The sequence below is a fragment of the Cryptomeria japonica genome, chromosome 3 (assembly GCF_030272615.1).
Source record: "Cryptomeria japonica chromosome 3, Sugi_1.0, whole genome shotgun sequence".
In the NCBI taxonomy this organism is placed as follows: domain Eukaryota; kingdom Viridiplantae; phylum Streptophyta; class Pinopsida; order Cupressales; family Cupressaceae; genus Cryptomeria; species Cryptomeria japonica.
In genome coordinates, this window is record NC_081407.1 from 282,150 (window position 1) to 294,489 (window position 12,340).

Here is a 12,340-nt window from a genome sequence, read left to right on the forward strand (position 1 = left end):
ATTGATATGCAAAAGAAGTATGACTTAGGTGAAACCTAACCTTGATACTTGACAATGACTTTGAAAAATGCAACCTAGGATGAACCTAAATGTAAGTGACATAAGAGTTGAGACAATTTTTTGAACAATGTTGGATAACCATGCTTGAAGGTGTGTTTCAAACCTTGTTGAATGTTTGTTGGATGAATGTCTCTTGTGTTTGATCTTATGTTATATCAATGTGTTTTGCTTTTTGAAATGGGATGCAATTCAACTTTTGACAAGCAAAGAATACAAGATATTACAACTTAGACTCAAGACAATCATGCTCATTTCCACATTTCTTATGGTAGGCAAGGACATTAGGTACTTGAGAGGTAGACTCATTATGAGATTCAAGGAGAATACATAGATGCTTGACCCCACGGGCTCCCCTCCATGGCACTCACTTCTCAGGGCAGCCAAGCATCAGTCCCCATGGAAATCTCCCTATGGCAAACTTAGTATCTCTTCCAAGTATCCGAACTTGTCCTTCTCAAGCAACTAGAAGGGTTTTTGGCCTCTAAAAACAAGGTGTTTAGTAAGGATTTCTGTTAAGCGTTACTCCTTGATGTCACGCAAGCGTGATTGAGACATTAAGCCCATCAAGATACCAAACAAATGTAGTCGCGCAAGCACGATTTAGACCAAGAGGCCCTACTTAGATGTTGATATGAGAAAGAGTTCAAGGGTCATCACTTCCCAAGTAACTGCAATTCCCATGTAATGCTTCCTTCAAAGCTTTCGCTCATCAGGTATTTTTTTATAGTGAGTTAGAATGCCAAGGAATTCTAGCCGTACTCACTTTGGGTCATCCCCTTCTCACGATTATCACTTGCTTGCTAAAGCAAAGTGGTCGGGAAGGCAGGCCCTCTAAGGGCGACAAACAATCAACAACACAAGCATGGTATCGAAGATCTGGATTTCTGATCACCCTAAGAAGGATGAGAGCATACTCTCCTACTCCAATGTCATACTTAACAATCAAAGCAAACAAATGTTCATTCCCACCTACTTTCAAATCACTAAGTGCCTAATTAAAAATCTCAAACACACAATTTGGTTGTTTCTCCAAGGCAACCTGCAAAACCCAAGTTAGGAGTTTAATTTGTTGTCTTTGACTATTGAATCTGCATAACACATGTTAGTAGTTTGATTTGTAGTCTTTGTCATGCATATGCTAAGATCCTGCACCAATAATTAGTACCAAAATCCAAAACACAGAAAACAAAATGCGAAAACACCAAAAATTTCAAGGAAACACTGCATTTTTCACCTCTGTTCTGGACTTTACACAAGCGCAGAACTCATGACACAGGCGCAAGATGTCTAACACAAGCGCAGAATGTTGCATACACAGGCGCAAGATGCATGACACAGGCGCAAGATGCTTCACACAAGCGCATAAGTCTCCAGAATACCCTGCACGGCCCTGTTTTTGGGTTTTTGACCTGCAAAATCAACTTAGAAGCACTCCAAAACATAGTAAAGGGGTTAGAAGGTTAGTATTCACGTCGGGTTCACCAATTAATGTAGCATCGGAATTAGGAATCATCAAAATAAGTAGATCAATCAAAACACAAGACATGATAACTCAATCAAAAGAACACTCATTGAAATGAACCTAATTCTAAGCACACTCAATAGAGGTATGAAAACAAAGCATTCAAAATGAAAATTATGCAAACCAGATGTAGAATTGAATACTCCTTCCATGCGGCTCCATTGTTGTTCTTTCCTCTTCAATGGGTTTGTGGATCTCACCTACAAGTGCACTCACAATTGAAAGCAAGATTGATGAAAAACTCAAGAGTACTAGAAGCGAAAGTTCGGTAGTTTGATAGGAATTAGGATCTGGTTTGATTGAAAATCATCCAATTTATAGAGAAATTGGAGAAATGGACAAATTAGCATGAAATAGATTCGAATAGAAATTCAAATCAAGAATAGCAAAGTTATGACATGTTGCTATGCAAAGAGGCTTATGACAATTTTATGACAGATTTTATGACAAATTTCTATGTCAAGACAAGTTCTATGACAAATTTCTATGTCAAGAGAAGTTCTATGACAAATTTCTATGTCAAGAGTATGACACATGAAGCACACAAATAGGGAGAACTAGAGACAAGTTAATTAGGTGGAATTTGAATTAGAAAATTAGAAAAATAGGTGGAAATTAGGAATAATGAAAATAGGAAATTAATGAAAATTAGAAAATTAGAAATGAGGAAAATAGGAACTTAGTGAATTAATTAATAATTTCTCATTTATCAATTAATTCACAAAGAGGGAATGAAAAATTAGGAAAATTAGATAAATTAATTAATAATTTTTCATTTATTAATTAATTTATAATAAGAGGAATAATTGATGAAAGATTAGGAAATTAATTAATAATTTTTCATTTATTAATTAATTCATAAAGAGAAGAATAATTAATTAGCCAATTAAATGAAACATTTAATTGCGACACGAAGACCTAGGATAAATAAATAAATTATTCAATCCTAGAGGAAGAAATGACACACAAGGTTAAATGATTAAATCACAAAACCCTGGAAGACAAATTAGGTCTTGAAAGATAATTGACTCGATTTGATTTGATTTTGGATTGATAAATGACCAATGCGATAAATGATTTGATAAATGCGCCAATTGACGAGGAACAATGACAAATTGATCCAAATTGACATAATTGAGACAGACAATGATCGATGACAAATCGATCGCAAAATGACAAAATCGACAAGGGGACAAGAATCGATGACAAAATAGACTACAAGACAACAAGATTGAAAATGACCACGATCGATGACAAATTGATCGCAAGATGACAAGATCGAACAGTGACAACGATCGATGACAAATCGATCGCATGATGACAAAATTGAAAAGAGGATAAAACCCTAATTAGGATTGACGATGTCCAAAATGATGACAAATTAGCACAGACATTGATGCAACAAGATAAAATCGATCAAAATCATGATTGGATAATGTTGTCGACAAGACCAAATTCGAGGACAAGATGATTGAAGAATATGGAAGAATGACTCGATGTTCACAAAAATGATAAAAATCAAGTGCGTGACATAGGAGAAATGTTAATGCGACGCAAAAACCTAAAATGAGGCAATGCGCAAATGTTAAAGTATGACTTCGCAAGCGTTGACCATTTTTGGGTGTCTACAACTAGGTAGTTCAATCTGTAATACATCTCAGATTTCTCTACACCTTATCACATCCAAACTTATCAAACAAGCAAGCAATTCAAAGAAGGAATTTCGGTTACATCTACCTTAAAAGTGCTAGAGATCTACATGCAACACAATTCACCAACCATCAATCTCTCATTTCATCAAAAACTCATCATCATTTTCACACAACTTCAACAAAAGCTTATAAACAAAATGGCCCAAACCCGATCACAATCAAGGCAATGAGAAATAGAAATGGAAGAAGAAGAAGAGGAAAATCTCAATGAATTTCAAGAAGCACTTGGAGGAAATGCGAATGACGAAAACCCAAGTACTTCTACTCCTGCAACAATAGAACGGGCTCAACATAACCCTCTCTTTAACAGACTGTTTGACGAAATACTCAGGAGCAATGCAGATGCTCACTTCTTAAAACTCGCTCAAGAAGGAGCAAAACTCCCCTCTAACTTTGATCTTGCCCAATTAAGACAAGCATCAGAAAGACAAAGTCACCATGAAGAGGAAAGAGGTAGAGATCCCATCAGATATAACATTCCTCGAGGTAACCCACCACCTCCTCCTCCAAATGAAATGGAGATGTTGCGGCAACAAGTCAAGAATCTCGCCCAACAACTTCATAGTGGTGTCAAAACTAACCAATTCTCACTCAATGACATATGTCCCTATCCTTTTGATAGGAATATTTATATGCCACCCTTTCCATGAGGATTCGAAACACCCAAATTCAAAAAATATAGAGGAAAGGGAGATCCCCATGATCATGTCAGAGAATTTCATTTCGCTTGTCTTGAAGTGGCATATGAAGACACCTACCTAATGCACCTTTTTCCCCAAAGCTTGGGAGGAACAACCACATCATGGTTTTCCCGACTATCAGGTGGCATTAGAACATTTGAGGAACTCATCCAGAAGTTCCTAGCTCATTACTCTCATAACATTGAACGTGACATCACCATGGCTGATCTGTGCAACACTAAACAAAAACTAGGTGAACTATTCTCAATATTCCTACAATGATGGTGCCAAATGTCTAGCAAACGTTCTCTTCATTTACCTGAACAAGAACTAGTGGAAATATTCATTTCCAACTTAAACGAAGAAATGGAATTTCACCTGGATGTCAAAGACACAGACTCTTTTAATGATATGATCACCAAGGGTTTGAAATGTGAGCGAGCCCTCATCAAGAAAGGACTCATCAAAATCTATAATGAACCAAAGGATGGTCCTTGCCCACACTTCAATAGTGATAAACCAAGCTTCTGGAACAAAAACAAGAATATCGTCAACAATGGGGTTGTGGATGCCAGGACTATACAAAATGCACAACCTGTGGTTCGGTTTGCAGGATAGAATCCTCCACCTCAGAATAACACAAATGTTCCTTCCAATCAAGGTCACATCACATCTCATGATGAACCAAGACCTCATCAGCAAAAATAGAAACGCACATACACTCCCTTAGGGGAACCCATTGAAATAGTATTGCGACAACTCATTTCTCAAAATTTGGTCACTCTCCCTAAAACATCAAACTATGAACCTCAGGTCAAACCTGCATGGTGGAGAGATACTGAACACTATGATTTCCACCAAGGAAGAGGACACAAGACAAGTAATTGTCATCGATTAAAAGATCTTATTCAGGATCTTATTGACCGAGGAGAAATTGAAATTGAAGGACATGACCCAAAAACAACAAATAATGATCATCTGATGTTCAAAAATCCACTTCCATCACAAGATCAAAGGGGTCCTTCCACTTCCAGGTGAGGCACTAACTAAATAGTTCTCTGATATTTAATATTTTAGATCTAACTAAATATCATGAAGGCAATTTTTAAGGAGATGTAACAAGAGCATAACTGAACATTCCAACATCTACTTCATAGAAGGAGGAGATAGAGGCAATTTTGGATAGTAGGGTGAGTAGGAGCACAAGGTATGAGAAATAATTTGAATATTTGGCAAAATGGCTTGGAAGACCCATTGAAGAATCAACTTGGTTATCAAAAGTTGAAGTTAAAGGCCTCAATTTTCCTCTTGAGAAGTGATAGGTTACTTTTCTTTCTACCATGGGTGTTTGATGTAGGGGCATCCGCATGTTGGAGGGAACCTCAAATTTAAAATTAAAATTTTTCCTTTAGTAGGATTCAAATTTTCATGTTTATGCTTTGACCGAATCTTTAAGGATCCTAATTTGTAGTAGTGGGGAGTTTCAAAATAGCAAATTTGAAAATGGTATTGAAAATACCATATGAGAGTAGATGAGTTTGCATTTAAGGTTTTTGGGGGTGAGAAGGGATTTTTGAGAAATGAAAGAAGAAACCTCCAGATTTTAGTAAAAGGGGAAAAGTTTGGAGTAGTTTTGTTTTAAGGGTGGAATAACTCATTTTGGTTGTAGGTCTAGAGTTGAGATTTTACCTTGTTTGAAGTTGGAATTTGGAGGAGATTTTGGGAAGGCTTGTAGAAGCTATATGCTACTATAATCCACCATTGTTGTAGGTTTATGAGTGGATGCAAATCAGATAGGGAAGGTGTACATGGTGAAGCTAATAGGATCACCTTGTTGTATTGTGAAATTGCTCAAACTTTCAATGAGAATTTCTTAAGTTTTGTTGCATCAATTTGCTATTCTTTTCCATCTAGTTTTCTGCCATGTTTCATATTTTTATGTGTTTTGAGTGGTTGTTTGAGGCAGGTTTGAAGGGATTTACCATCCCCCTTACATGGTATTTTTATGGATGTTGTACATAAACTTATGATGGATACTTTGTGCTCATCAATTTTCAAGTAATAAGAATCCAAATAAACTTTATGTCATTATTTTTATGTGCTATGTATTTTTCTTGTGTTAAATTACAATTATAGTTTTTTATGTGGATTTTATTTCTCCATTTGTATGTTAAAATATTATTTTTTAAGTGAAGATCCTCTAGTTCTTTATGTTTGGATATTCTCATTATTATGTAAGAATAATAACTAGTGAATTATATCTCTCTAATCCATAAGTGCATAATTTTTTATAGTGTAATATTTTGATTCTTTGTATGAAACTTTGTGCTTATACCCCTATTTGTAATTTGGGTATCCTTTATGTTAAGGTGTTTTTCTTTCTTGTTGTATGATTATATATACATACATACATACATACATACATACATAGATATATATATGTGTGTGTGTGTGTGTGTGTGTGTGTGTGTGTGTGTGTGTGTGTGTGTGTGTGTGTGTGTGTGTGTGTGTGTGTGTGTGTGTGTGTGTGTGTATGTATGTATGTATATATATATGTATGTATATATGTATGTATGTATATATATATATGTATGTATATATATATATATACATATATATGTATATATATGTATATATATATGAAAGAGTTTCCCCTCTCAGATGCAGAGGAAGATTCTTAATTTGAAGCAGTCTATCCAAATGTTATAAACATTGTCACTACCCATTGAGTGAGTCAAGCTTAGCTTTAGCAAAACTTTGTACTGACAAATCAATTTACAAACAAACATGTCCAAAGTAACCTCCCCTATTTTTGGCTTTCACAAATGTCATAGAATCTATTGTAACATCATTAAAAATAGGTCTTCCATAATATACCCGCTAAGAAGGCATCTTTTGACAACTAATAACTTATTTTTTCATGCATCAACATGTGACACACTTGCCAATTCAAAATCTTGTATCCTATTTTGATGGAACATAATTATATAATTATACATCTTATAAAACAATGCAAAATAAAATTTATAAGAAAAAAATTAAAAATTTGCAAAGTTGAAGCACCTAATTTTCTAACACCTTCCATGTGGTTAGAACCATAATGTTCATTCAAAATAAAGCTCTCACGACTCTTATCAAAATAAAACCCATAGCTAATACCCTCTATCATGTGGTCAATCTTCTAGTTCTCAATGTGATTGGAGGATTCCCATGTAATATGATAGGGAAAGTTCCCTCTAGACTTTGTTATCTCTCCCATTTGTATTACTCATCTTCTTTTCCTGCAAGAAAAACAGAAACAGAATCCACTAAGATTGCTCTAGCTACGTAGGCATTAGACCACCACTTTTTTTCCTTTCTTTTTTTTTTCTCTCTCTAGACTCTTGCATGAACTTTTTAAGAATAAAAATTCTAATCCTCTGGTCTTTTATGCCTAGTATACTCTATTATATTTAATATAAAACATGCACTAGATTTATCATAAAATAAAAATATTGAAGAACATGAAAGAATAATTTATAAGTATACAAATGGTATAATTAGTTTGGGTGCCATCAGCGAGTAGAATCTGTCCGTCCTTTACCTTGTCAAGATAAAAAGTAAAAATATTGTAGAACAAGAAAGAATAGTTTATAAGTATACAAATGGTATAATTAGTTTGAGTGCAATTATCCATCAGTGAGTAGAACCTGTCCGTCCTTTATCTTGTCAAGACAAGGATAGGATTATAATTACAAATGAAAAGAGAGAGTTCATGGAAGGTTGCAGCCAAGCCCCATTTGAATTGTAACTCTTCATATGCTACAAATTCTTTGTGAGCTGATTCCCTATGCAATCAGATTCTGGAATCTGCTCCTAGCGGCAAGTTTGTAATTCTAGATTGATCAATTTATGCCTTCAGAAAGTAGCAATCGGTAAAGAGAATTCCTAGACCCCAAGGGTTAGAGTTTCAATTTTTTTAAAGGCTTAAGTTGTGGAGTTGCAGGGATATGATTATCATGATCTCCAATGGAGTTGGAGCATGGTGCCTTTACAAACTGGTTGTTAGTTTCTGCTGCAGCAGCCATGGCAGATGCAACACGCCTCACTTCTTTTTTGTATCGGATGCCACATGCATTGCATAGAGACTGTTCATCAACCCACCAAAGAAAACAGACATTAATCCGTAGAGATAATATTACAACTCTGTTAAAGAAAATAAACGAGCAAATTCCCAAAGGTAAGTAAAGACGTATGCTTATTTAACATGTTTTAATCTACTTAAGAAGAGAAATGCTGATACCTGTGTGAACTGGATCTTTAAAAAAATGTGTATTGCAAAATTTACCTTGGCACCCTTAGGACCGTTCCTCCACAATGGGGTCGTAGTGGTATGACATGTAGAGCAACTTCTTGCTGCGTCATCTGAACTAAGATTTCTTATCTGCTTCTGTTGTACTATTCTTATGGAGCTGCCATTATTATATCTCACGGGGCTACTGTTACTTGTCTTGCTGGGTCTTGTTGGTAATAGCAGTTCGGATCCCAAACCTGTTGCATAGTTTTTAAATGCCAGAATGTCCTTGGAATCCATCAAATTCGAACTGGAATGGGTATTTGAAGACCAAGTTGTAGTTATAGAAGTGGTAGCAGCATTGCCTGCAGTACTCATGCAAGATTTGTACGGTTGGGATCTGTAAATATTGTTGTTTGCTGATGATGACATATTGTATAATCCACTAAATGGAGCAACTATGTTGTATGAGGCTTCCAATTCAGAATTTGTTATCTGTTGTAAAAACAAGAAATCAAAATGATCAGAGAGTGAAAAAGGCCAATCTGCTTATTACCAAAACTATTTAATGGTTAGGTTTTCTCAAGAATCACTTCAATTTATTAAAAAATGCAAAAAAGTTTACATGGGCTATCACCAAAATACCCAAATTATTTAATATTGCTTAGGTTTTCTTTAGAATTACTTCAATTTAGTTAAAAAAAAAAAATTACATTGGCCGTCACCACACTATAACTGATGCATGAGCCTCACCGCCATACAATTCACCTTCACTGCCATGCGCAGTTTTATTTTTATTTGTTTTTGGTTTTTAGGTGCAGCGATTTTTTTTTTAGAGAATATGATACAGGGTTTGAACTTTCTCAAATCTACAATTTCTGAACATATTTTTAATGATAAAAAGTAATAGTGCTGTTATTTTTATTTTTAGAAGTATCTATGATTGAAAAGCTGTTAAGAAAAAGTATCTAGATAACGTTGTTAAGAGTTTTTTAATTCCAAGCATATGTCGCGCTTGATATTTCTCATCCTTAAAAACATATTGTACTTGATTTCAATGCTAACATAACAATCAAAAGAAATTGGTACCTTGTGTGAAAGAAGCTTAGACTTCATTATTTGTATGACGTTGAAGCTAGCTTGCATGGTCTTTTCCTTCAAAACGTGCATGGCGTGTTGTTCCTCTGGAGATAGCACAGTATGGGGCAGCCCCAGAGACAGTGTGCAGTCCACACCACTGCTGTAACTAGCCAAATTATTGTCCTTAGAACTGCTGCTGCTCTTCATTAGACACCTGATAAGATCCAGCTCTTTCAATTCCCCCGCTGGATCAATGTTATTACTAGTAACCAGATCCTCCGTGATTCCAGGAACAGTCTCAAATGAATTCCCACTGAATAAATCCAGTGATCTTCTTTTCCTCTTCAGCCCAAACTCCATTTCCTCCTTGTCCCAACAATCCATGTCCTTTAGCTCTATAGACCCTCTTCAGAAAAGCGGACCTCAATTGCAAAACACAACTCTAGAGGCAAAACTCCGTCAAATAAAAAACACGAAGAAAAACACAGACATTCTTCAATAGCCCACTAAACCACTTTGGCTCAAGCACATCGATATCGCCTCGCGTTAAAAGCCGTTGACTGCAATGCACCGCTTGCTTAAGCTCTTCCGATCTAGAGCTCTAGTTTACGTTTCCAGTCCAGTACTCAATTTATCTTTCGAAAACCAACAAGTAACAGGAACAGAAATAGATCACATAAAAACGTTTCATAGAGAATGGAGATGCATATATCGTAACTTGACAACCTGATACATACCCTCTTGAGATAAGTAGACGTTAGAAACGATCTCCAATGGCAGCTTAAATTATGCCATACGTCAATATCCTCCACATGGAGGACACATACTCACAAAATATGTCTTTCTCCGCATATAACATGATGAACGTTCTGTATCCACACTCGCATCAATACTCCCACCTACTACTGCCCTGAACAACGTATTTGGATAGCAATATCTGTCTGACAGAAATAAAAGCCAAGCAAAAACAGATTTGGCTAATCTAAGATGGGATATTTAGTGGCCCAATCGATGGAAAACCAGCCTAAAAATAGCTCTGTCGGCATGATTACTCAAATCTGAGGAGAGCAGTGTATCAGCCAAGTGTTTTTCGATTCTAATTGACTAGTTTGCATCTACAATATATATATATATATATATATATATATATTCATATTCTTATCCTTACAATGATTATTATTCTCTCCATCTTTCCATTTTTGATGAATGCTATGATTATGCATTGCCTTCCGTTGCCAAACGCTGGGCAGATCTGTCAGATGAATCGAGCGATTTTCTTGCGTCGCCTCCGAATGGGACGGATGTATGAGTTAAAAGTTAAGAAGGGAGCTCCGACAGTACCCAGAGGGATTTGATCTTGAAACCTCGCTTGGAGAATAATTTGTTTGCCTCCACTTTTTATGATGAAGATCTCAGTGGGATTTGAGCATGATTCACGTCCCTTGTTCTATCTCCAAGTTTCTATTTCAAGAGATTTTACTATGTATCATCGAATTTAAATCCAAATTCCATGATTTAACACAAAAAATTTAAACGATGGAAAATAGTATTTGGTATCCCAACATGCAAGCCTAGCATGTTTCTTTTCTAACTCACAAATAATCGATGCTGTAGTTCTGGTGGCCACAAAACAAATTTTTTTGGCCTATAGCCCATTGTACACACAAACTTCCTTATTTGACGGTCATGGGTGGAAAATAAAACAAAACATGTTCGAACATCAAACAAAACAGAGTTCCGAATATTGTAATGGAAAACAAACCACTTATTTAGGCTAATTAAAATCAATTATACAAACAATTGCTTTCAAGAAATGAGTAATCGATTCTTTGTTATTTCTGATTTATATTTAATAATATATAATATATGTCAAGAGAGATTTTATTTTCAGGTGTCTATTTTGAAATAAATTTTTGAAATAATAATTCAATAGACACATAAAAAAAATTCTTTATATAGTATATATTATTAAATATATATATGCTAGTAGTAGTCTTGATGCAACATGGAATACATTAAAATATACAATATTTTTGTTTGATTAAATATCATAATATTAGATTATATAATATTATTAAATATAATAATTTTGTAGATTCTTCGATTATAGTTAGATCGGGTTGGGCTTCGATATAATCAAGTTATGGTTCCCACAACCTTATTCTTTTCTTTCGAACATGAAACATTGGATTATAAAAATCTTGAAAGGATCTCTATTCGGAATGTTCCATGTGGAGGCCTCGCTGAAGAATGAAGCAAGAACAAAGGGGAGTCCTCAAAAACTCCACCATCACATCATGTATTTTTCCTATTATTTTTGGGAATATCCTTCAAATGACATTCGCGTCAGAAAAATGACGCGTGGGAGCTCCACGAAAATCCAAGTTCAAACTAGAGAAGTAATGCCTCAAAAAACCTCTGCCAAGATGTTGCTTGTTATGAATATGCATGGGCCCATCAAGCCTACACGAGGGTTTTAGAGCAATGATAGAAAATGCATGTGTCAAGCACGCAAGGAATTTGAAAGTCTTTGACTCAAAAAGGGAGTGAAGGCATGGCATTGGACGATGGAAACAAGAACAAACTTGGAAACCTCGTTGATCCAAAACAGGATTAGACGCCATAAGTTTGGAAAGAGTTGCATGCCTAGGAAATTTTGATATTAAATGATGAGAGGCCCAAATGGCACTCAAGCCTAAAATTTGGGAAGGAAAATAATACAATCCTTCATGCGGGGATAGTTGCAATAAACATCATGATTTTATGAACACACTGCTAAATATGTATAGGATGGATCAGTTGCAAAAATCATCCCCATTTAGAAGAATGAATTCTATAAAAGCTCACAAGTATTCATGTAATAAGGGTTAAACACTTTTGTAAAAGAAGGATTTTGTAATCCCCTTTCTTATGAAAAATTGAAATATTTTTTTTAGAGTTTAGTAATTTGTCTAGGTGATATGACCTTAGCATGTTTGTCCTTAGGTAGGCCATTGTTGTATGCTCTTTCTGA

The 12,340-nt window shown here is 35.3% G+C and overlaps 1 protein-coding gene across 1 annotated transcript; it reads right to left on the minus strand.

Annotated features, from left to right (window-relative positions):
* Positions 1-7,552: 7,552 nt before the first annotated feature.
* On the minus strand, positions 7,553-10,368 carry LOC131042989 (GATA transcription factor 11). The gene is made up of 3 exons (XM_057976336.2): positions 9,337-10,368; positions 8,302-8,742; positions 7,553-8,101 (listed from the first exon to the last, which is right to left on the minus strand). Exons 1-3 carry the CDS (start codon positions 9,709-9,711, stop codon positions 7,916-7,918), a joined length of 1,002 nt encoding a protein of 333 aa, XP_057832319.1. The 5' UTR covers positions 9,712-10,368; the 3' UTR covers positions 7,553-7,915.
* Positions 10,369-12,340: the final 1,972 nt, after the last annotated feature.